We start from the raw sequence: 26,445 nt of genomic DNA, 5'->3' as shown, positions 1-26,445 counted from the left end.
TGTCAGCGTCAGAGAAGTTGCTGCTGTACAAGGTAACGTTGACCACGTCACTGTGTGGAGAGTGCTACGGGAGAACCAGTTGTTTCCGTACCATGTACAGCGTGTGCAGGCACTATCAGCAGCTGATTGGCCTCCACGGGTACACTTCTGCGAATGGTTCATCCAACAATGTGTCAGTCCTCATTTCAGTGCAAATGTTCTCTTTACGGATGAGGCTTCATTCCAACGTGATCAAATTGTAAATTTTCACACTCAACATGTGTGGGCTGACGAGAATCCGCACGTAATTGTGCAATCACGTCATCAACACAGATTTTCTGTGAACGTTTGGGCAGGCATTGATGGTGATGTCTTGATTGGGCCCCATGTTCTTCCACCTACCCTCAATGGAGCACATGATCATGATTTCATACGGGGACATTTCATGGGGGCATTTGAAAGCTCTTGTCTACGCAACCCCGGTACCAAATGTAGAGACTCTTCGTGCTCGTATTGTGGACGGCTGTGATACAATACGCCATTCTCCAGGGCTGCATCAGCGCATCAGGGATTCCATGCGACGGAGGGTGGATGCATGTATCCTCGCTAACGGAAGACATTTTGAACATTTCCTGTAACAAAGTGTTTGCAGTCACGCTGGTACGTTATGTTGCTGTGTGTTTCCATTCCATGATTAATTTGATTTGAAGAGAAGTAATAAAATGAGCTCTAACATGGAAAGTAAGCGTTTCCGGACACATGTCCACATAACATATTTTCTTTCTTTTATGTGTGAGGAATGTTTCCTGAAAGTTTGGCAGTACCATTTTGTAACACCTTGTAGATTTAGTACAGTACAGGAGAGATTGCACTTCTGCTTCTGTCTTCAGTGCGATATTTTCTGAAATTTTATATAAGCGCCACAATTCTATAGCTATCTTTACGGACGGGTCCAAGCAGGGGGACTCTGTTGGTTGCTTTATCGTTCTCCCAGATCGTGTCCTCAAGACCTGACTGCCTCTAGAATTTATTTTCTTCGACGCAGAATTATATGCGATCCTGAAGGCACTGGAGCAGATGAGACGTTCTTCCAGTGCTAAGTTTCTTGTCTATTCCGATTCGCTGAGTGCCCTTCACTCTCTAAAACGTTTGTACCCAGCGGATAAAGCAGTCCGTAATATCCAGGATGCCCTCCTCCGATTACAACGACTGGGGAAGGAGGTGTCTTTCTGCTGGGTACCAGGGCACGTGGAATTGCGGGAAAGGAGAGGGTGGCTCTAGTAGGCAAGGAGGCGTGTCAGTTACTTCAGTTTGTCATCCCCCTGCATGCTATCTCCTCGCTGTCGAGGTAAAAATCCATGTGTCAACGGGAAGACGAGTGACTAGAAGAGGTAGACAATAAGCTCCCTGTATTAAATCAACAATTCGGCTGTGGCGCACCTCCTTGCAGCCACTCGACGGGACGAGGTCCTTCTTACTCGTCTTCGCAAAGGCCACAGTCCTATGACACATGGCTTCTTACTCTGGCTAGAGAGTACTCTAATGTGTGATGCTTGTAGCGTGCATATCACTGTGAGCCTCATTTTATTCGACTGTGTTTTATTTTCCGACCTGCGGGCGACGGCGAATTTTCCGACAGATCTGCCCCCTGTTTTAAGCACGTTTTGTGAAATGTCCACAATCCCTCCCAGTATTTTAAGGAGATGGTTTTAATGAGTAATCAGGGCGACTGGCTGACCCAAGTTTTTTGTAAGTGGTCAGCCAGTCACATTTCCCTATGCTTTTCCTTTAACTCTCCTGTATTGTGTTTTCTTTGTGTTTTAATTTCATGTGTAGGTACTTTCCCTCTTTCTAAGTTGTTTTATGGCATGTGAGATGGATTGACTGTGTGATCATTTCGATTTTAGAGTTTATCTGCACATTCGTTTGTTTTAATGAATGTAAGGACACTGATGACCTCGCCGTTCGGCGCCTATAACATCGAAAAACACACATCCACATATACACTGCGAGCAGGCCAGTATCAAAAACAGCATCATTCAGTTTGTGCTTAGCGCTGCAATAACAGGCCACATAGAGGCATACAACTCTTTGACAAAGATAGTGATTTTGCTTTCAGCAGTCCACACACAGCAAGATGTTGACAAGTGGTTACATGTCACTCAAAGTGGTATTTCTAAGATGTGGAGAAAGTACAGAGAGATGGGAAATGTGAACGATAGACCTCGCAGTGGTCGTCCTCGTATGACAACGCCAATTAAGCATCCTTCCCATCAACTGTCGGCTCGCAGGCGTCCAACATCAGCTGCCACAGATCTTGGAAATGACGTCTCCCGCGCAAAAGAGATTCGTATCTCAGACCGAAAAGTGCGTAGAAGATTACAACAGGGTGGTCTTCATTCCAGAAGACCAATGAGAAGTTTTGAACTGAACCAAAGGAGCCGATGCAATCGAAGGACCTGGGCTCTTGCACATCGACATTGGACCGTTGCAGTATGGAGTAATGTCAAGTGTACTAACGAAACCAGGGTTCCCTTGTGACCGGACACTAGACGATTTGGGATTTGGAGAAAAGCTAGACGACACCAGGAACGTCGATACTTCCATTTGCAGGTGGAAGTGTTTTGTTCTGGGCGGCAATAATGATAGGACGTCGGAACCCTCTAATTCCCATCTACAGCAATGTGTCTGGTCCGCGATTCTTCCAAGAGGTCCTACAAACGGCTCCATGCCGCTAGAAACGTGAAGTCGATGAGAAATTCATCCTAATCGATGACAATTCAAGACTGCACCGTAGTCCAGCAGTGTCACGGTCTCCATAGATGCAACATGAACCGAACGCATTGGCCAGCACAGTCCCCAGACATGAATGCAATTTGAGTAAGTATGGAACCCGTTAAAGATGGCCATTGCACAGCGTCAGAATCCACCTGACCATCTTCAGGACCGCCATGAAGCTGCCATTGAAGAGTGGGACATCATACCCCAAGATAAACTTGGTCTCATCCAGAGCATGCCTCGCAGAGAGCGGAACAACTCATGCCACTGCAGGGAGGACGTAGTCACTACTAAAGACTGATAATCATCATCATGAGATAGAGATTTTTCACTGTTTTAGTGCTCAAGATGTACACTTAGAAGAAAAACTGCTTTGTTTTGTAATGATTTTTTGTAACTAACCAAAATTGATCTTGTTCTCAGACGGAATTATGATTATTTTGTTATTAAAGTATTGTACAAACTTCAGTGGGTGCACTGCAAAAATTCATTGTATTAAATTCTGTGATATGCCAAACGTTTGTTGAGGTGTGTATATTACACGTATTCTCCTGCGCCTTACACCAATTGTTGGACGCTTTTGCTAAGTTACCTCTCTGGTGCCTTTACTGCATGCTTATAAAGTCTGTATGTGGAGGATGGCAGCGCCCTCACACTCGATGTAACTGGTGGACGCTGGCACTCGTTCCAGAGCCTTCGGCCCCCGCAGAGCGCGTGACGCAAGAGGAGCGGCTGGAGGTGCGCGACCTGCAGAGCTTCCGCAACTACAGCCTGGAGGTGCGCGCCTTCACCAGGAAGGGCGACGGCGTCCCCAGCCAGCCCGTCTTCTGCACCACTCTGGAGGACGGTAAGCGTCACTAGCCTTACATTCCGCAGAGGGAATCGTGGTTTCCCCACAATAACCCAATAAAATACACTACTGGCCATTAAAATTGATACACCACGAAGATGACGTACTACAGGCGCGAAATTTAACCGACAGGAATCAGATGCTGTGATATGCAAATGATTTGCTTTTCAGAGCATTCACATAACGTTGGCGCCGGTAGCGACACCTACAACGTGCTGACATGAGGAAAGTTTCCAATCGATTTCTGATACACAAACAGCAGTTGACCGGCGTTGCCTGGTGAAACGTTGTTGTGATGCCTCGCGTAAGGAGCAGAAATGCGTACCATCACGTTTCCGACTTTGTTAAAGGTCGGATTGTAGTCTATCGCGATTGCGGTTTATCGTATCGCGACATTGCTGGTCGCGTTGGTCGAGATATAATGACTGTTAGCGGAATATGGAATCGGTGGGTTCAGGAGGGTAATACGGAACGCCGTGCTGGATGCCAACGGCGTCGTATCACTAGCAGTAGAGATGACAGGCATCTTATCTGCATGGCTGTAACGGATCGTGCAGCCACGTCTTGATCCCTGAGTCAACAGATGGGATGTTTGCAAGACAACAACCATCTGCACGAACAGTTCGACGACGTTTGCAGCAGCATGGACTATCAGCTCGGAGACCATGGCTGCGGTTACCCTTGACGCTGCATCACAGACAGGAGCGCCTGCGATGGTGTACTCAACAACGAACCTGGGTGCACGAACGGCAAAACGTTATTTTTTCGGATGAATCTACGTTCTGTTTACAGCATCATGATGGTCGCATCCGTGTTTGGAAACATCGCGGTGAACGCACATTGGAAGCGTTATTCGTCATCACCATACTGGTGTATCACCCGGCGTGATGGTATGGGGTGCCATTGGTTACACGTCTCGGTCACCTCTTGTTCCCATTGACGGCAGTCTGAACAGTGGATGTTACATTTCAGATGTGTTACGACCCGTGGATCTACCCTTCATTCGATCCCCGCGAAACCCTACATTTCAGCAGGATAATGCACGACTGCATGTTGTAGGTTCTGTACGGGACTATCTGGATACAGAAAATGTTCGACTGCTGCCCTGGCCAGCACATTCTCGAGATCTCTCACCAATTGAAAACGTCTGGTCAATGGTGGCTGAGCAACTGACTCGTCACAATACGCCAGTCACTACTCTTGATGAACTGTGGTATCGTGTTGAAGCTGCATGGGCAGCTGTACCTGTACACACAATCCAACCTCTGTTTGACTCAATGCCCAGGCTTATCAAGGCCGTTATTACGGCCAGAGGTGGTTGTTCTGGGTACTGATTTCTCAGGATCTAAGCACCCAAATTGCGTGAAAATGTAATCACATGTCAGTTCTAGTATAATATATTTGTCCAATGAATACCCGTTTATCATCTGCAATTCTTCTTCGTGTAGCAATTTTAATGGCCAGTAGTATAGTAGTTTTAAACTGCTCCCATGGTCAAGTCTGAATGTTATCAGGTAGATCATTAAACAATCGAAGTGTCACCATTGGAAACCTGTTTTGTGTCTTTGCTAATCGACACCTTGGCATGTCGATACTGTCTTTGTTGCGAGTGCTCTATTTGTGAACTTCATTTCTCTTGCTGTAGATATCATGGTTTCTCTTTATGTGGAAGAGGCAGTTCGATATATACTGGCTGAAAAAACAGTCAGAACTCCTAACCTCGTGAAAATTGGTTTACAGTGGTCTCTTTTTTTGCTTGAAATAATGATCCTCATTGCTTTCTTTTGCAGTAAAAACACATTCTTGAAGCCTGTAGAATGGCCCCAAAACAACAGCCCATAACTGATGTGGCTGTGGAACATTGCGAAGTACGCAGTTAGTAGGTACCGTTGTGGTACTATACTTTTCAGTTTCCTCAAGAGGTACAGGACCCGTGAAAGTTTGGAACATACATGTTTGGTGTGCTGTTGCCAGGTTAATTTGGTATCAATGAGAAAGCCCAGAAGTTTCATATCTGCTACGTTACCCAGTGCTCCAGTATTTCTGAGGCTGCGTATCATCCTCTGAGTTTTTCTTCATTAATTTTCATTTTGTTCGTGATAAACCAGGCCTTAGCTTCATTGAACCAGACTTCTGCTTGTTGGACTGCCTGTACAACATTCTCTCCTTTTAAGAACAAGGTTGTATCATCCGCAAACTGCAAGGTGTGCCCATCGGAGCCTGTTTACGAAGATAAGGAACAGCAAGGGCCCTATTACCGATCCCTGTGGCACACCATGCTGTAGCTTCTTCTCGCCTGAATCAGCTCTTTGCACGGAGACAATCTGTCGTCTGTTTCTCAGGTAGGATTCAAGAGTTTGCAGGACAGATCTCCCTAAGCCATATGTTTTTAGCTTTCTGAGCAGGGCCTTATGTGGGATGCAGTGAAATGGTTTACTAAGGTCACAGAGCACTAGTGCTACAGACTGTTTGTCTTCAGAACCCTGACTTATGTTTGTATCTAAGTCAAGTACAGCTGTAGTTGTTGACCTGCCCTTCCGAAAGCCAAGTTGCGCATCATAAAAGAGACTATTTCCTTCAAAGTAACTTAATAGTTGTTCTTTCATTATCGACTCCATCACCTTCGCTAGTACTGGTATTATAGTTATGGGCCTGTAGCTTCACACTTCATGTGGACTGCTTTTTTGTAAACAGGCACTGTGCGTGCTACTTTCAGGAAGTCTGGAAATTCCCCTGCGCGGAGGCTTTTATTTATTACTACTGTTAATGGCTGTGCCATTTCACTGATTATAGTTTTTAACATAGTACAGGACATGCCATAAATATCAGGGCTCCCTGAAGATTTGTAGCTTTTTACAGATTTTATTATTTCTTTTTAATACACTCTCTTCCACATTACCATTCTGCATTTATTCTCAAATTTCACAGCAGCTGCAGGATCTATTCCAAAGTCAGGAATTTCATCTACTGTGTTTTCCACTATTTTTATAAAATTGTCATTAAACTCATCTGGACTGCAAGAATTAGAGCAAGTGGTGGGCTTTTTCCTGTGCTTTACACGCCCTTAAAATGAACAATGGTTAACTAACTGGAAAAAACTGGTAACTGACACTTTTATCAGCTGTTGTAATTACGCAATAATAATCTTTCGGTGGCAGTGCTAACACAGTCTGACATGTGCAGTCACGACACTCGTTGCTGTGAAAGTTGTCATCGTCTTGACATCTGGACCGACACTAGCGCTCCCAATGTCTAGAAAGTTATTCGTCTTCTTTGTGCCATAAGATAACTGTTTCTTTTTTTTTAATTTCTTTTCTACTTAATTTACGAGATAATTATTCTGTTTTTGAATCGTAAGCGTTAGTTAAAATCCAGAGATCTGAATAATCGTAAAATAAACGTAAACAGAGCCAAAACTTCTGAACGAAATGACGTAAGCTAAAATGTCTTCATGAAGAAATACTCTCGAAATTGCAAATAATTGCAAAATATCACACTGAAACCAATCCCTACGACTTTTACCTTACCGTTTTCGAGCGTCCTATCCAGTTAACCAACACATTAAAGTACCTCTGACAAACACTTAATCGCCGACTAGCATAGAAGCAACATCTACTAACCATCGAACAGAAAACCCACAATAGAATAGTTATTTAAACTACTAACCGACCGAACATGGGAACTGCACTGTTCTGGAAATGTTGCATGGACTTCCTTCCTTTTATCTCGCCCTACAGATCCTTGAACACTACGCACTCTGCCTAGCTTTTCGAATCCTCTTACCGTCCCCCACCCGCAGCCTCCACTAACTTATAAAATCCCCCCCCCCCTTCCTATTCTATCCTGAACACCGGCTATCCTACGTTACCCGTAAAGTCGACACTACCCACCCCATAGTTTTCTCGCTGCTCACTGCTCCTGGTAACCTGCCGCGTGTCTGCCACCACATTCCTCCAACACAGCGCCTCCACACTCTCCACATTCTCTTCCAACGAAACTTTAATCGCCTTCCCTTACCCGATCATGAAATCCGCCCTGATGTATACCAGATCTAAAAGAATCCTCTCCACCTCCCCTCAATCAGGGCTCCCTTCCTCTTCACTCCTCTCCACCCACATCCTAAGGATTGGTCCGGAACAGCAGTCCTTTCCCTATCCCGAATTCCTCCTTCCAACATACGCCCACACAAACTCCCCTTTACGAACTACCTCAGCTGTTATGTTCCCGGACACTCGCTCTTCTGGCAGTCCAGGCCCACCCCTCACTTCATTAATCTATGTCTCTATCTTAATCGGTCTTTCTACTTTTTTTAACTTTTTCAACTGTCCCTCTGTCTTTTAACTTCTGTGAAACATTCACTTACCACTCCATCCATGTCACTCGTTTAATTAATCATCTAAACCACCTTCTATATTTTTAATTATTCAACTGAATAAATGTTTTTTTCTAATGTACACATTCAATTTATTTATTAACCGCCGTGTCCAATTTTGTAATATGTTTTAAAATTTTTACTCTCATATGGCTGACAATCTCCCCCCCCCCCCAAAAAAAGCCTGTTTGACATCTAACCGAACAGTCAAATCTACCACAAATGCTAAGTGTGCCATCCTGTTGGTATCGTCAATTTCTAGCACAGATTTCGCTTTTGATATCATGAACGATTTAATTGCTTTAATTATGCTATAAAATCTGTTTAATATCTGGCCTCGACTGTGCCGCCTTACTTCTGTAAACTGTACGATGTCACTATACACAGTAATCAAACTCCTGCTGAATTCCCGGAATCGGCGGTGATTCAGTTCCCTGGTTCTCACAAAATTCAGTCTTCACAATGATTTCCATAGCATTATCCATTTTAAAACTTATCCGCGCTAATTTCCTTAGTGTATTATGCAATGGTGTTGCATCAAATGAGAGTTTCCGACTTCTGTTATTCCTATAAGCCCTTCTGTTATAGGTATAAGAGCCAGGGCATAGCCGGATCTCTTCTACCGATTTGCAGTGATCAGAACTACGGTGAAAAAAGGTTCTTCATCACATATGAACAGAAATGACACGGAATTCCCTTGTATCACAAAAAACGAATTTCATTATACGTCTCTGTCTCTAGTTTCGCAGTTGCAGCTGAAGCAGCCGTGACATAACAAACCGCCACGTCTGACGCATTGGCCTGTTATAAGAACGAGACTCCGGTGGTTCAAGGATAGCACGGGGAGCAATGTTAAAAAGGGGATGGACCAATGAGGGAATAGCATCGTGTGGTGCGAGTTTCAAACTGAAAATGTTCAACATTTGGAATTTTATGTAATTTTATTATTATTCTATTATTATTTTTCTTTTTTATCGATTGCGTTATAGATGTCACTTCTCGGTTCTTGCTTTGAACTTCAGGCGGCCCGCTGTCCGCAGGATGGACACCCCTGCTATGAAGGAAACAGAGAGCAGAACGTAATTTTATACGCACACCGAAGCTCTTTTGTATATCCGAGTACCGTTCCAATTTTCAGACTAACAGTTGAATGGACGAAATTAACGCTTTGTTGAAAACGAACGAGGTGGCGCAGCGGACTTCTTACTCGGGATGTCGTAGGTCCAAATCCCCGTCTGACCAGCCAGATTTACGTTTATCGTGGCGTGCTTGAATCTCTTAAGGCTAATGAAGGGCTGCTTCCTTCGAAAGGCCATTGCGATCTTTCTTCCGCATCCTTCGACAATCCGAGCTAATGCTCTGTCTCTAATGACCTCATCGTCGACGAGAAGTTAAACTCTGATCTTCCTTCCTTTCTCTCACCGAAAACTGTAACCGGTATGTAAAAGAAATAAACTGACGATAAGGACAGTACATTAATGACCGATTGATAGTGTAACTTCTTACGTTCTGCTGTCATGCGGATCGACCTTCATTGTTTAATGCCGTTTCGGGATCCATGTCAGTAAATATTCTATATAATTCACTGGTCGTATTTTGAAACTGCTCACCGCAATCTGTATATCAAAGTTAAAACATCATATGCACTATTCTCGACATTATATTAGGTTGGTGCATAAGTTCGTAGCTTTTTTGTTTGGCATGTCCCGTTGCTACGGGTTTATTTATCGATTGCCATTCTTTATTTGTAGTTCACTGTTGCTGTTTGACTTGCATGTTGTCATACTGTCATTTGGTGATAGTGAATGGAGATGTACACTCTAGAAAATGGATTGCCAAGTGGAGAAATCTGAACAATTCGGACATATTCTTCTTTTTGAGTTCAATAGAGGGGTGACAGCAGCGCAGGCAACCAGAGACAAGTGCGCCGAAAATGGGGATAATATCATTGGATAGAGCACGGCAAGAAAATGATTTGCTCGTTTTAAGCAGGATCGTTTTGACATTAGTGTCCCTTCATGTCCGTGAAGACCTTCAAGGTTTGATGAAGATCGTTCAAACGCATTAGTTCACAATGATCCACGTCGATGTACTCGAGAACTGGTAAATGCGATGAACTGTGGCCGTTAGACCATGGTGCGACATTCGCATGCAATGGCAAAGGTTCAAAAATCGAGTGTATGGGTACTGAATGCGCTAAGGCAAAATCACAGAAATCAGTGGGTGGCCATTTATTTATTCGTCTCGGCTTGCTCATTATCAGTTGGCCCCTGAACAGCACCGTCCATACCTATCCTTTATCGTTACTAGTGATGATAAGTAATGTGTTTACGCTAACACAAGGAAAAGGAAAAGGAAGGAATGTTCGAATCAAAACAAAGCAGAAATTCCCCGTACAAGGACCTGCGTGCATCCACAATAGTTAATGTTACGTATCTGGTGGAACAGTGGCGGTGTGGTGTGCTATGAATTGATTCCCCGAGGTGTAACCGTCACTGCTGACATTTACTGACAACAACTGAGACGACTTGCAGATGCAATCCGAGAACAACGACCAGAAATGTTGCGTAAAGTGATGCTACTCCGCAATAACGCTCTCCTGCATTCTGCTAGACTGACAAAAAACACTGTCTGCACTAAGAAATTATGCACCCACCTCGTTCACCTGATCTTGCGCTCTCAGATTTCCCCCTTTTCCGCTCTAGGTCAAACAATCTTTAAGAACTACCTTTCCGGCTCAAAATGGGCTCCGAACATGGCTCGACGAGTTCTTCGCCTCAAAACCACGTGATTTCTGCAGCTGCGGAATCGAAAAGCTACTCCAGCGTTGGAAGGTTACTAAATAGTGTAGGAAAATATATTACTGATTATTAAAGTCTCTGTTACGTGTATCTGTTGTGTTATTTAACTTCTGGAAAGACGCTAAAATCTTATGCACCTACCTAATACACTACTGGCCATTAAAATTGCTACACCAAGAAGAAATGCAGATGATAAACGGATATTCATTGGACAAATATATTATACTAGAACTGATATGTGATTACATTTTCACGCAATTTGGGTGCATAGATCCTGAGAAATCAGTACCCGGAACAACCACCTCTGACCGTAATAACGGCCTTGAAACGCTTGAGCATTGAGTGAAACAGAGCTTGGATGGCGTTTACAGGTACAGCACCCATGCAGCTTCAACACGATACCACAGTTAGTCAAGAGTAGCGACCGGCATATTGTGACGAGCCAGTTGCTCGGCCAACATTGACCAGACGTTTTCAATTGGTGAGAGATCTCGAGAATGTGTTGGCCAGAGCAGCATTCGAACATTTTCTGTATCCAGATGGTCCCGTACAGAACCTGCAACATGCGGTCGTGCATTATCCTGCTGAAATGTAGGGTTTCGCACAGATCGAATGAAGGGTACAGCCACGGGTCGTAACACATCTGAAATGTAACGCCCACTGTTCAAAGTGCCGTCAGTGGGAACAAGAGGTGACCGAGACGTGTAACCAATGGCACCCCATACCATCACGCCGGGTGATACGCCAGTATGGCGATGACGAATACACGCTTCCAATGTGCGTTCACCGCGATGTCTCCAAACACGGATGCGACCATCATGATGCTGTAAACAGAACGTGGATTCATCCGAAAAAATGACGTTTTGCCATTCGTGCACCCAGGTTCGTTGTTGAGTACACCATCGCAGGCGCTCCTGTCTGTGATGCAGCGTCAAGAGTAACCGCAGCCATGGTCTCCGAGCTGATAGTCGATGCTGCTGCCAACGTCGTCGAACTGTTCGTGCAGATGGTTGTTGTCTTGCAAACATCCCCATCTGTTGACTCAGGGATCGAAACGTGGCTGCACGATCCGTTACAGCCATGCGGATAAGGTGCCTGTCATCTCGACTGCTAGTGATACGAGGTCGTTGGGATCCAGCACGTCGTTCCATATTACCCTCCTCAACCTACCTATTCCATATTCTGCTAACAGTTATTGGATCTCAACCAACGCGAGCAACAATGTCGCGATACGCAATGGCGATAGGCTACAATCCGACCTTTATCAAAGTCGGAAACGTGATGGTACTCATTTCTCCTCCTTACACGAGGCATCACAACAACGTTTCACCAGGCAACGCCGGTCAACTGCTGTTTGTGTTTGAGAAGTCGGTTGGAAACTTTCCTCATGTCAGCACGTTGTAGGTGTCGCCACCGGCGCAAACCTTGTTTGAATGCTATGTAAAGCTAATCATTTGGATATCACAGCATCTTCTTCCTGTCGGTTAAATTTCACGTTTGTAGCACGTCATCTTCGTGGTGTAGCAATTTAAATGGTCAGTAGTGTATATGCTTCCCATGAGCTCCTTCGTGCCATGGGCTCTCAGGCAAAACTGTTCTATAAAGCATATCTGTTTAATTTGTTCTGGCGATAAAAATAATGAATACAAATGAATATTTAAGAGCAAAACTGATCTACAAAATATATTGATTGTGTTATTAAAGTAATTTTCAATATTTACTGCTTCTCCCTAAAAGGGATGTTTGTAGTTATTCTGTCTGAAAAAAAAGAAGCACCCTGAATGGCAGGAAGAAACTAAAGGAAACCTTAGGGGCTGAGAAGCTACTTGATGTTATTTTAATGATTACAAAATCGAGTTAAATTTACAATGAACTTGGCTGTTATGAGTCAACTTATCATTATGTTGCATCCCCTGTGGCCTGGAAGCATGCTCTGATTCGGTTGGGAAGGATGTCACAAAGCTGTTGTAGCTTCTCCTGAGGCAAGCTGACCCCAATCATTAGCCCTTGATACCCTTCATACTGGCATTAGGATGGAGTTGACGTCATATCAGATCCCACGAATGTTCTGTCTGGGACAGATGTGGTGATTTCAGTGGTCACGGGAGTACCTCAGCATCATGCACACAGTTCATAGCGGTACATATATCATGTGTCCTGTTGAAAAACGGCCAGGATGTACCTCAGCATCAGGCACACAGTTCATAGCGAGACGCATCATGTGTAGACAAGCATTGTCCTGTTGAAAAATGTCACCACGGTACTTTCGTTTCAGACTTAACATGTAAGGACGCAGGACGTCGGTGACGGATCGCTGCATCGTCAAAGTTCCCTCAGTCATTATCAACTATTACCTGATGTCATATCCGATGCCTTCTACATCTACATCTACATCCATACTCCGCAAGCCACCTGACGGTGTGTGGCGGAGGGTACCTTGAGTACCTCTATCGGTTCTCTCTTCTATTCCAGTCTCGAATTGTTCGTGGAAAGGATTGTCGGTAGGCCTCTGTGTGGGCTCTAATCTCTCTGATTTTATCCTCATGGTCTCTTCGCGAGATATACGTAGGAGGGGGCAATATACTGATTGACTCTTCGGTGAAGGTATGTTCTCGAAACTTCAACAAAAGCCCGTACCGAGCTACTGAGCGTCTCTCCTGCAGAGTCTTTCACTGGAGTTTATCTATCATCTCCGTAACGCTTTCACGATTACTAAATGATCCTGTAACGAAGCACCCTGCTCTCCGTTGGATCTTCTCTCTCTCTTCTATCAACCTATCTGGTACGGATCCCACACTGCTGAGCAGTATTCAAGCACTGGGCGAACAAGCGTACTGCAACCTACTTCCTTTGTTTTCGGATTGCATTTCCTTAGGATTCGTCCAGTGAATCTCAGTCTGGCATCTGCTTTACCGACGATCAACTTTATATGACCATTCCATTTTAAATCACTCCTAATGCGTACTCCCAGATAATTTATGGAATTAACTGCTTCCAGTTGCTGACCTCCTATACTGTAGCTAAATGATAAGGGATCTATCTTTCTATGTATTCGCAGCACATTACACTTGTCTACATTGAGATTCAATTGCCATTCCCTGCACCATGCGTCAATTCGCTGCAGATCCTCCTGCATTTCAGTACAATTTTCCATTGTTACAACCTCTCGAAACACCACAGCATCATCTGCAAAAAGCCTCAGTGAACTTCCGATGTCATCCACAAGGTCATTTATGTATATTGTGAATAGCAACGGTCCTACGACACTCCCCTGCGGCACACCTGAAATCACTCTTACTTCAGGAGACTTCTCTCCATTGAGAATGACATGCTGCGTTCTGTTATCTAGGAACTTCCACACCATAACGTCAGGAGTAAAGGCCCTAGTTTTTATTGAGCCCTAAAATAAAAGAAAACAAAATTGGATTAAATCTGCGGTACCTCTCCAAAACACGGGAAGAAAGGGACTTCTCCTCACGTCATCCAGCCATCCAGTGTAGTGCAGAACCACGATGAGCCGCCGAACCCAATGCGACGCCATCACTCAGTAGTTCTTGCTTTCCGATGACGGCACCACACAATACGAAGCCACTTGCGTTGTGGTGTTAACAGCAGCCTATTCACGGGACGGTAATTGAATAGTCGGGTTGCTGTTAGTCACCCATCTATAGTGTGGGATGACACAGAATTTTGCAGGAGCTCTATTATTTGTTCTCTGATGGCAGACAGAGATATCAAGGTGTTATAGTGTGCCTGGGACAGAATACGGCGATCCTCCGTTGTGGTGGTCAGCCGTGGTCAACCGGAACCTTATGTCTACCCTCAAGATCCCATGCAGTCCAACACCAGACCACTGCCACATCTGAATGTACCACAAATCTGGATGTTGCAAGGTTCAGCCTTCCAGCGAAATGGAGACACACAAAGAGGTCTCATGCAAACTCTGTCTGTTGCTGATAACGCTTTCTCATACTAGTATACGGCATCTCTGTTACCTTCACAGTAATCACTCAACAGCTGACGGAGTTCATGCCCCTTATTATATATAGGAACGACACTAATGCACTCTGGCATCTGCTCTACCTGTCATAGGGAATTACTAACTCTAATCACTTACATAACCGCCGATGGTGTGCACGTCTACAGAGTCACATTGGCATACGACCAATACCTCTGGGTGCTTCACTTTTTGGTCAGATAGCCCATTTTGAAGTTTTGTGCAGTAATTCCAAATGTTCTAATTAAGTACTTAAGGTTTCAAAATAATGTAGTTCATTTAGTTAACGATTATTTGAATAGAAATATGGAAAAGTAACCATTGGTTCAACATCTATTTTATCGAAAAATTTAGTTGAATTGATAGAGCGACACACACATATATGAAATCTCCTAAACGCAACGCAACAATTATTGAATGGTTGTAAATAAAATACAACTAATCACGGAGATCCAGTGTGGGCTATAATTATTGTATGACAGCGAAACTTGGTAGATAAGCTAATTCGTTAATTCAGAACCGATTTTCGCTGGAAAAAGTTTATTTCCAGTTTTTGCTACGAGGCGCAAATCTGGCGCTGTACACAGTTTCTGTCATGGTATGACATCCACACTGTCATTCTGACAATCCATAACGCGAATAAAGGGTGTAGCTATCGTGAACCTGTTTTGTGTGAACGGCAGCAATTGCAGTGCTGCATTGAGAGAGTACCACTGACTAAACGGTCTTGGGAGAGGCCCGATGTCATTAAATCGTTTAAAGAAGACGACAAAGAGATTAGAAAACACGGATGATCTTGGTGTGGCATCCGGAAGGGGATGGCGTCCTATCCTAGAAGAAGTCATGCTGTGCCCTGGGTAGCGCTAATGCTCGTAAAGTATCATGAGAATTGTCCATCCAGTGGTCGACAGTACGGAAAGTTTTGCGGTCAAGTTTACACTCGTACCTGCACAAGAACCAGACGGTGCAGCAACTGATACCACACGATCCGCAGCAACGTTCTGAATTTTCTATTCGGCGAAATGAAATGATTGTATGCCTCTGATGGCTTGGGGTTCCCACTTAGAGATGTTCGGTCGCCGAGTTGCATGGTTTTTTTTTTTCAGTTGACGGCACGTTGGACGACTTGCATGTCGATAATGATGAAATGATGATAACAACACAGTACCCAGTTCCCTAGTGAAGAAACTCTCCGACCCAGCTGGGAATCGAACCCGGGCCTGCTGCATGGCAGTCAGACGCGCAAACCCCTTTTTTGTTTGTTTTTTTTTGGACCTTTGCCTTTCGCGGGCAAGTGCTCTACCAACTTTTTTTTTTGTTTTGTTTTTATTGCCTTTCGCGGGCAAGTGCTCTACCATCTTTTTTTTCCCTAGACCACTTTTTTTTATTTTTTTTTAGTTCACAGTCAGTGATATTTACTCACATTACCACTTCTTTTTTTTTCCTGACCTCTTCCACTTCAGGCGTTGGCTCCTATACACCTTATCACCCACAAAATCCTATCTAACATAAAAAAAAATCTGTTGCCACCGCCGCTTTCACCCTATCTTAACCTACTCTTTTTTTTTTAATCTATATAAAGAAACTGAATAAATCGTCTTTCCGTGACAAACTGTCCAGTACCCGTAAAACAGAAGAACACGAAATCAAGCAAGCACTTCTGATTTCGTTTATGTTACAGCTTCTGGCATAATTAGTTTTCCTGAGACACTTTGATTGCCATACTACAAAAATGAATAAATAAATAAATGCCAACTTAATTATAATGAAGCAAAATTAGTATCGACTCGCTGTAGTGTTGTGCATCAACCAAAATTGCCGCTTCATTATGGCAAAGTATGAAGTAAGAAATTTTGAAACAAAACTTTGTATTTTCGACTCGTTTTAAGGTTGTGGTGCTCGTCCATTATATACTGTATGTACTCGTCTATACTCATATGCGTATTCGTAACTGCAAAATATGCAAACTGGCCGATGATCCAAGTGTAGCTATTGTGCTTTGTTGCAGGAAAGAAATGCCATTCTGGTTGAAGTACATCTTTAAGTGTTATAGCAGAGTCTGTAGTTCTAGTAATTATTGCGAGTTTTTTCCTAGTCCAGTTCCATATGTGGTATTGGTCTCGGCAAATGAGAATGTGTGCCAAGGTATCTACAGTATGGCAATGATCGCAGTACGGACTGTGCTTCATTTGGATATTGTGCAGCTTTTCACCTGTGGGGACCTTCTCGTTTACTATGTCATACCATGTGGACACTACTTTGGAGTGGAGGATGGGATTGTTAATGTTTTTCCAGACGTTACTCCAGTTGACCGCTGGATATTTCGCTTCCATTGGGTTTTGCCTATGGTGTCTCGTGAGGTGGTAATAAGTCCTTCTGGCGTTAAGCAGCTGTGAAGTATCTTGAATATGGCTCATTTCCAGGTAGTAAGTCCGGACGTGATCGAGTTGAGAGCTGATGCGACCAACATCGACTGGGGCCTTTTTGCTCATTGGGGCTAAACTGTTGAATAACGTTTTCGTAATTGTCGGGTGGGGTGTCTCCAGTATTTTGCGGATTCGGTCCATATATACGGCAATGCATTGTTTCTTGATGTCTTTGACGCCCAAACCACCAGCAGCGCGGGTTAACACAATGGTTGGCATGGTGACTTTAAAGATGTTTCCGCTCCATATGAACCAATACGCTGCAGCTAAAAGCTTTTGCGCTGTATCCTGGGGGACTGGTAACACTGCTGCGATGTGATATATTTTGCTTAGCGCATAGCTGTTAATCAAGAGAGCTCTCTGTATCCGATTGAGCGTTCTGGTTTTGTGTTCACGGAGAGTAGCCCTGAATGTATTTAGTTTATGGTCCCAGTTGGCTACCGTCATCTCTCTTGGGTTTGCCATTAGAATCATACCTAAGTGGTTCGTCTTCTCTGTCCTTTATAGCCATGTTCTTTGAAATGTCTCCATATGGGGTCCGACAGGTAAAATTTTCGATTTGTGTTCATTGAGTTTGGCTCCAGAAGAAGTGGTGTAAGCGTGGATTATTTGTTGAACGACTTCCATTTCTGAGTGCGTGTTAACTACTACACTGATGTCATCAGCATAAGCGTGACACACGGTTTTTGTACCCAACACCTGTAGACCTTGTAACCTGTGATGCAGGGTTAACAGTAACGGTTCTAGGCGATTGCGTATAGTGCCATAGAAAGGGGGCAGCCTTGTCTCACTGATTGCTTGATCGGGACTGGTGAACTTAGCTGACCATTAATTTTGATTCAAAAAATGGTTCAAATGGCTCTGAGCACTATGGGACTCAACTGCTGAGGTCATTAGTCCCCTAGAACTTAGAACTAGTTAAACCTAACTAACCTAAGGACATCACAAACATCCATGCCCGAGGCAGGATTCGAACCTGCGACCGTAGCGGTCTTGCGGTTCCAGACTGCAGCGCCTTTAACCGCACGGCCACTTCGGCCGGCTAATTTTGATTCGAGAGGAAGTTCCGACTATACATTTGCGTATGATCTGAATAAAATGAGCACTGAATCCCATCCGTTGCATGACAGTTAGTAGAAAGTGGTGGCTGATGCGGTCAAAAGCCTTATCGAAGTCTAAAAACATGAGACCAACATTGCACTTACATATCCACGACAAATATACTATGTCCCTATACTCACATAATGCATTCGACATTGATCGCCCTGGGACAGCACTCATTTGATAAGGGCCAAGTACTTTCGGCAGTACCGTCTTCAGTCTACAATTGATGAGTCGGGTGAAGATTTTATAGTCGGAATTGAGCAGTGTTAGTGGTCGAAAATCCTTCAGCGTAGTGCTACGTGGTTTTTTGGGAATCAGGACAAGCAGTCCTTCGGTAAACTGAGATGGCATCTGCACGTCTCCCAATAATTCATTGCATATTTTGGTGAATTCCGGTCCTATGATGTGCCAAAAACAAGCATAAAATTCTATGGGTAGGCCATCTGAACCAGCAGATTTCTTTGTGGGCGAATCTTTGATTACGGCACATACTTCTTCCTCTGTGATGTGGGCTACAAGGTCGGCGTTGTCAGTCGGATGGACCGTGGATTGAATGTTGGATAAAAGCGGCTCACTTGTAGTCGCATCAGTCGCCGACGCGGCGTAAAAATCTGTATAATGTTGCACCACGTAGTTTTTCACGGTGACTTGTTGATTGTATTCGTTCCCCTGTTCATCACTGAGAGTGTGGATTAACTTTTGTTTACCTCGCTTGGCTTCCCGTATCATGTGATATACGGACGTATTCTCCTGCGTCAGTTCAATCGGAGGACGTGATCGAACTTTTTTCCCCTCCAGTGATTGTCGTACCAGCGCCGTTATTCTTGCTTTAGTGCGTTTTATTCGAGAGCTGTTTGCTACTATTCCCATGGGATCATCATATAGTTCACGGAGGCAAAGAAAGTGATACTCCAAGGTGCGTTTTCGCCAGTACGCTTTCATGCGACCATATCGTGCGATGCATTTTTTTATCTGTGGTTTCGCAGACTGTAACCACCACATGATGCGTGTTGTATATCTGGATTGCGTCCGTAGACAACGCTGCCATGTATCATGGATCTCCTGTTTCAGTACTGCATCCTCCAAAAGAGACACGTTTAGCTGCCAAACTCCCCTTCCCAGGAATGTTTTTTGTTTAGTGTGCAGCGCTGTTATGTGAAATGCGCAGTGATCCGAGAAGTTAAGAGGCCAAATTTCGCAGTCAGTTACATTATGGATAAAACCTTTCGTTACATACAGCCTGTCTAGTCTGCCTGCCGAAGTACTGGATACGTACGTGTATCCTCGGGTGTGCGGGCGAAGATGGCACCAAGCATCTATCATGTCTAGTCCGTTAGTTAACATCAACAGCTCCTCACAAAAGTTGAAGTTCGGGACTTGATCTTCTGGACGCAATACGCAGTTAAAATCTCCACCCAAAATTATGTGCAGTCGAGGATACGTTATTAATGGGACAATTTCGTCCCGGAACAGGTTTCCCCTTGCTCGTTTTCCGCTGGATCCAGAGGGAGCATATATATTAACAAGAAGCAGATCATATAGTTGTGCAGTGATGCCTCGTCCAGATTCAAGAATTGCTTTTGCTGTACATGGTATGCCGTGTTTGAACAATATTCCCGTTCCACATTCATTGCCTATGTTTAAGATCGCCTCATATCCGTACACATCCGCTATTTTGGTCGTAACTACCTCTTGTAACATCGCTACGTCAATGTCGGCGGCATATAAGTAGTCCTTCACAGATTGTAACTTTACTTCCGAAACTATTCTGTTTACATTGAGCGTAGCGATTTTATACGCCTGCTTCATTCGGTAGTCCAACTAAGCGCATTCAGTGTCGTCAGACCATGCTGTCCCCGTATCAGGTCCACAGCGGTCAACAGTGTCCATTGGTTCTTCAATTGGAGGGGCGATGTTCATCTGTACGTCCTCATTCGGGTTGGGGATGTCTGGTTTTCCGATGTCTGCCACGCCTTGCTTTCCGCTTCGACCTGTTTTGAGAATTTTTTTGGTACGGGAGAGCTTTTTTTCCAGTTCTTGAATCTCTTCGGGGCTCTGTTTGCGTGTTTGCCGTTTAGGTTTCACCGGCTGCTGTCTGATGTTGTCTTCCTCAGCATGCTTCACATCTTCTAAGCGGGTGGTGTTTCGAGCCAAATTGTCGACCGTGCTCTTGGTGGATGATGGTGTCAATAGAGAAACCGGTTCACTATGAGATTGCTCATTCCGGGATGGTTTTTGCATGTCATTCTCAACGGCGGAGGATTCGGAGAATTTGCTGTGGCTCCCAATATCTTTCGGTGTCGGTTGTGTTGAAACCGTTACAGCTGTCACGATTTCCGTAGGTTCGGGTGGTCTAGCTTCTGTTGTGTCAGTAGTGGCAGTCGGGGCTTCTTCTCGGGGTGGATGGTTCTCCGTGTTCACATCAGGGCTTGGGGTCAGGACTTGGCCGCGGGCAGCCGTGGCGTAAGTCGCTGGCAGCGCAGTCATAGCCGGCGGTCGCGGCGCCTCGCCAGCCGGCAGCTGCGCCACTCGCCGCTGTAAACACTCAGCGCGGACGTGGCCGGGAGAGTTGCACGCCGCGCACGTCCTCGGCTGGCCGTCGTATATAACGATACCTCGGTATCCACATACGCTGATGTATGACGGTACATGCTTGTGCAAATCGACCTTTAATTGTCTCACTCCGTTGAGAACTTGGAATTTGCGTGCGTTGGACCACCGTTCGGCAACATTGCTGAGAACTTTACCGTACGGCGCTAATCATCAGCTAAGGAGGCGGACTGCTATTCGATTTCTGGCAAGGCCCGAAGTTGATGACATGTGGCCAGGCAATATTCTACGGAGTGACAAGGCACGTTTCACACTACATGGTGCAGTGAACACCCAGAACTGGACAAATATGGTGTACTGTTAAACCGCTTGTTGTGCATGAAGAGCTGTTGTACTCGCAGTATGTGACTGTGTGGTATGAATTCATCAGCACGTTTATTCTCGGTCAGTCCTTCTTTGAAGAGAATACATACACAGGGCCTGTCACGTGTACCGTGACGTCTGTACATTATCGAGACTTCCTTGTACAGCATGTGACTCCTGCTTTGGAAGAGCGCAATGTGTGAAAACCATTGTTTGTATGCAATACGGAGTCACTCGCCCAGTGAAATATCTGCTTACTGTCATGCTCCACGAACGTGTTATCTCCAGAGGTAGTGTAGGTACATATCCTACATGATCTTCTGATCTGAAACCATCTGACTTTTGGCTCTAACTGAACGCGTTCACCAGGGAAACGTTCAGTTCCCGCCTAATCTGAAGACCAATATACAGAAATACGTTGCTGAGATTCCATCGGATTTGCTGCAAGCAGCTGTTGAGTTTGTCCTTTTACAGATGCAGCACCTCGTCGATGTCTCCGGTGCACATACTGAGAAATTGTGTAAGCGTCGGTTAATAATAAAATCTACGTTATGCCTTTCTCACGTGTTTGATCTTTTCCGTCCACGTTCCGTTCCTAGTCCATTACATATGGAAACGTCTCTATACGTCTTTAATACATTCACAGCGCCAGTCAGACATCTGGTGTTCAAAATTGGAAACTTTTCCCCCGGCGTGAATCGGTTCCACACTAACGCATTAGCATGTCTAACAATTTTCGCTGACATATGATAATTAAAGCCCACACTGAACCTCTCTGAGCAGCTACACTTTAATTATAACCACCCGGTATACTGGACTGACAGATATTCCTGATAACATTACATTCGTTGCCAATGTTTATTTCTCACACTTCGAAAAAAGGTACACTGAAAAATTTGTAATACTTTTTTCAATTATTTTGTATACCAGGCTACACATAAATTTTCGTCTTGTCTTCACTTTCAGCTTCATGATGAAACCTGACTCAAAATCCTTTTTTGCAGTTCCAGGAGAACCAGCTGACATCAAAGCGCTTGTTATGGATTCACAAACGATCCTGATTTCATGGAGGCCACCAAAATATCCCAATGGAAGACTGACAAAGTACAAAGTCTACATTAGATCGCTCGATGGATTTGGTTTGGTATGTAATGTTTAAAATACTTGTTCTTAGATATTGTAATTATATAAATAGTAGTAATTACATGAACACTCTCTCTCTCTCTCTCTCTCTCTCTCTCTCTCTCTCTCTCTCTCTCTCTTTGTGTGTGTGTGTGTGTGTGTGTGTGTGTGTATAATTACATGAACACACACTCTCTCTCTCTCTCTCTCTTTGTGTGTGTGTGTGTGTGTGTGTGTGTGTGTGTGTGTGTGTGTGTGTGTGTAATTACGTGAACTCTCTCTCTCTCACAAACACACACACACACACACACACACACACACACACACACACACACAGAGAGACAGAGAGAGAGAGAGAGAGAGAAAGTTTGGAGGAAGGCGCGGTAAGGCGTGGGGGTGGGGCGTTGGAGGTAGGGAATTAAATGAACCCTTATTAACTACCTTTTATAAAACATTAATTAAGAATTATTATTTGCATTCACAACTGGATTTTTTGTGCGATATGTAATTAAAAACAAGAAGACGTGTAAACCGAAATTAGGCTTAAACCAGCGATTGAGCGATTACCAGTCTCGAGCGCTATCGATTTTTTCCGTCTTACTGTATCTAACGCTTCATTGGTATTCTCTAGAAGATGCACCTATGTTTAAAAATTTGGTTCCAGTGGGAATGGAACCGACGCCCCCAGTTTAGCAAGCGAGCAGGCTATCGGAGAAGCACGGTTACTGTCAAAAGCCGACCTTACTTTAGTTTTTAAAGACGCTCGGATAACTTCATAGTAGATTTTTCTCGAGAATTATTGATAATAATTACATCGAACTGCCTTGGCGAACTGATATTTGAGTTCTGAACTTCATGTGAGATAAATGTAAAAAAAGATTTAAGAAATTTCTGCCGCGTGGTCTCCTTTCTAGATGATGAAGTTCAGAACATGACGTAAACTAAGATGGTGCCACACTTCTGCAACAATCTTCACAAACGATCAGCTTCATGCGGACGAGAAGAAAGACTGTAAGAATGGGCTGGAGGGCGTTTCTCCACTAGTTTGTCACCTAGGCTGAGTGCCTCCACCGTTAAAAAGTAGTCCGTGTTACCATCCTTACAGGTAGGCCGCGCTTGCCTCTGCTGCAGTTTTCCACCGTTGGATAGCAGTGTTTTCGAAGCTGTTAAGATGGTTGTTCTAATGTGGCACTAGCTCCACGGCACCGAGTGAAAAATGTGTTTTCCTGCTACAGTGTGGCCATGAAACAAATTTGAACCACACCGTGTTTCTTTTCTCTTAATAGTCCAGACTATCTTCAGACATCTTTCTTTGCAGGAATCGCATATGTATCATACGACGGTCCTGTACTTTCGCAACGTATCGGTGGGTCTTGAATCTCTAAAAAATTTGATTTAACTTGGGAAATTCGCACACTAAGTTTTTCAACTCACTTAATATGCACGTAATCAACTTATGATTGCAGTCATTGTAATTTCCCCTTCTACCTGAATATGTGACAGAATTCTAATTATATTAAATCTGTCCTTACACTTGTATGGGCTGGATGTAACGGCTGCTAGTACCTCCCCAGCTGTATGGAAGGCGGCCTGGAAAAATTCGTGGCTTACAGTCGTTTTCAGGAAGACGACAGTTCCAGGCCGCAGCAAATGTTGAGTCGATTCCTTCGAAAGGGCGCGGCCGATTTTCTTCCTCATCCTTTTCAGATCCGAGCTTATGCTCCAGCTATATGATCGACATCAGCGGGACGTTTCTATGTCAACATTGTAACCTCCCCACAAAAATGTAAATGAAAATATTTTAAATGTCAATGGACATAGAGCCAAGTGTAACCTCCCCGTAATTATTTTTAAATGATATTAATTGAATAAAAAATGCAAATAATCCCATATGTTATCTTCCCACAGTAATAAAAGTCAATGATAATAAAAAAGTCCCCACAAAATTAACGTTATGCTAAACCTGATAAAATTTATAAGGCCAGCTGCGCTAACCTTAGGCCCTGTGCAATAACCAGCGTGATAAATTGATTCTTGGAGGAAAAGCAAAGGAAATTTTCTTTCAATAAAATGTTTGTTTTGTTACAATGCTTGGTTTGAAAACAAAATTATTATTGGGGCGATCCTTGAACAAATTAATTACAATTACCATACCTTATTAACTGAGCGCAATGCTGCTTCATTATCTTATTTAACAATATACCTCGTCCTGAATCCCGACCATAGAGCCATGTCGACGCCCGCCAACTCCTCACACACAACAGCTAACTCGCAACTGTACAACTACTCTCTTGCAACTGCAACTACCGACTCCCTACATGCAACTGCACTCTCACGCGGTCAAGCGCAGACTAGCAACGATAAGTAACTCTCTGGTCAGAGATTCTCTTATGGCTCGCCATCGCTGTACTGTATACCCTGCATACATAAGTGTTTCAACATCTAAATCTATACTCCACAGCAAAGGATATTTTGTTTGTTACTCTTACTTCTCCTCTGTCCTGTTCCAGCCGCGTATGGTGCGCGAGAAGAACGGTTGTTGGTAAGCCTACTTGCGAGCTCAAATCTTCTAATGTAACTGGAGTTCATACGAGGTACACACAGGAGGAACCGTTATATCGGTTCTCCCTTCTACATACAGCTACAAAAGTTTCGCATCACCCCTTTATTTCGAAATTCATGGCACGGGAACAAGAATTGGCTCTTATGCCTGCGTATATAGGGTGAAAATTATTGACGATATGAAAAAAAGGTAAATTAGGTATAAACTACAGCGTGCACATACTTTATTCAACATGTAAAAGTCACTACAGATATTCGGGTTTAGGTTATGACATGTTCGATATGCCCGCCATCATTGTCGATGAGCCGGCCGCGGTGGTCTCGCGGTTCTAGGCGCTGCAGTCCGGAACCGCGGGACTGCTAAGGTCGCAGGTTCGAATCCTGCCTCGGGCATGGATGTGTGTGATGTCCTTAGGTTATTTATGTTTAATTAGTTCTAAGTTCTAGGCGACTAATGACCTCAGAAGTTAAGTCGCATAGTGCTCAGAGCCATTTGAACCATTTTTGAACCATTGTCGATGATGTGGTGCGAAATTCTGCAAGACCCGCTGAAGTGTCGGAACATCGACGCTGTCGATGACCTCGTGAATGGCTGTTTTCAGCTCAGCAATGGTTTTGGGGTTATTGCTGTACACCTTGTCTTTAATATAGTCCCACAAAAAGGAGTCGCATGTGTTCAGAACTGGAGACTATGGCGGCCAATCGAGGCCCTTGCCAGTGGCCTCTGGGTACCCCAGAGCCAGAAAGCGGTCCCCACAGTGCTCCCCTCCAGGACATCACTCTCCTGCTTCGATGGGGTCTTGCATGAACCACGTCTTGTCCAAATCATGGTCTCTTTGGATGAAGGGGATGAAATCATCTTCCAAAACATTCACGTACCGTTCGGTAGTCACTGTGCCATCAAGGAAAATCGCACCGATTATTCCGCCCGAATATTCCGTCCTGCTTATTGCACACCACAAAGTCACCCTTTGAGGATAAAGAGACTTCTCGATCGCGTAATGTGGATTCTCAGTTCCCCAAATGTGCAAATTTTGCTTATTGACGAGCCCATACAAACGAAAGTGGGGTTCGTCATTAAACCAAACAACCCGCTTACTAATTCCCGCCCGCATCTCGTGGTCGTGCGGTACCGTTCTCGCTTCCCACGCCCGGGTTCCCGGGTTCGATTCCCGGCGGGGTCAGGGATTTTCTCTGCCTCTTGATGGCTGGGTGTTGTGTGCTGTCCTTAGGTTAGTTGGGTTTAAGTAGTTCTAAGTTCTAGGGGAATTATGACCACAGCAGTTGAGTCCCATAGTGCTCAGAGCCATTTAAACCATTTTTGAACTAATTCCCGTCATGCCCCGCGGCCAACCATGCAATTTGAACGTCCTAACGCGAACCGTTCAGAAGTTGTACGATTTTATTTCATATACTTGAATAATTGTCACTCTTTATATTCATCTGCAAATGTCTCAAGATCACGGGTTAAAATAAAAAGTTAAAAAATGTAACGATAAACCGTCTGTTTCGCATGAAGGGCTCTTTGCAGCACTCCCGAG

At 44.3% G+C, this 26,445-nt stretch overlaps 1 protein-coding gene across 1 annotated transcript in view; it reads left to right on the top strand.

Moving 5' to 3' along the window:
- The window catches only part of LOC126151703 (Down syndrome cell adhesion molecule-like protein 1 homolog), a 193,027-nt gene that overhangs the window by 40,747 nt on the left and 125,835 nt on the right, over window positions 1-26,445 (top strand). The window contains exons 5-6 of the mRNA XM_049915962.1: window positions 3,449-3,604; window positions 22,225-22,364. Of these exons, the coding sequence (XP_049771919.1) occupies window positions 3,449-3,604; window positions 22,225-22,364 (296 nt within the window). The remainder of the gene's footprint in view (window positions 1-3,448; window positions 3,605-22,224; window positions 22,365-26,445) is intronic.

This window comes from Schistocerca cancellata, chromosome 2 (genome assembly GCF_023864275.1).
Source record: "Schistocerca cancellata isolate TAMUIC-IGC-003103 chromosome 2, iqSchCanc2.1, whole genome shotgun sequence".
NCBI lineage: Eukaryota > Metazoa > Arthropoda > Insecta > Orthoptera > Acrididae > Schistocerca > Schistocerca cancellata.
The sequence above is the reverse complement of the archived record's forward strand: the minus strand, read 5'-3'. Positions and strand labels throughout refer to the sequence as shown.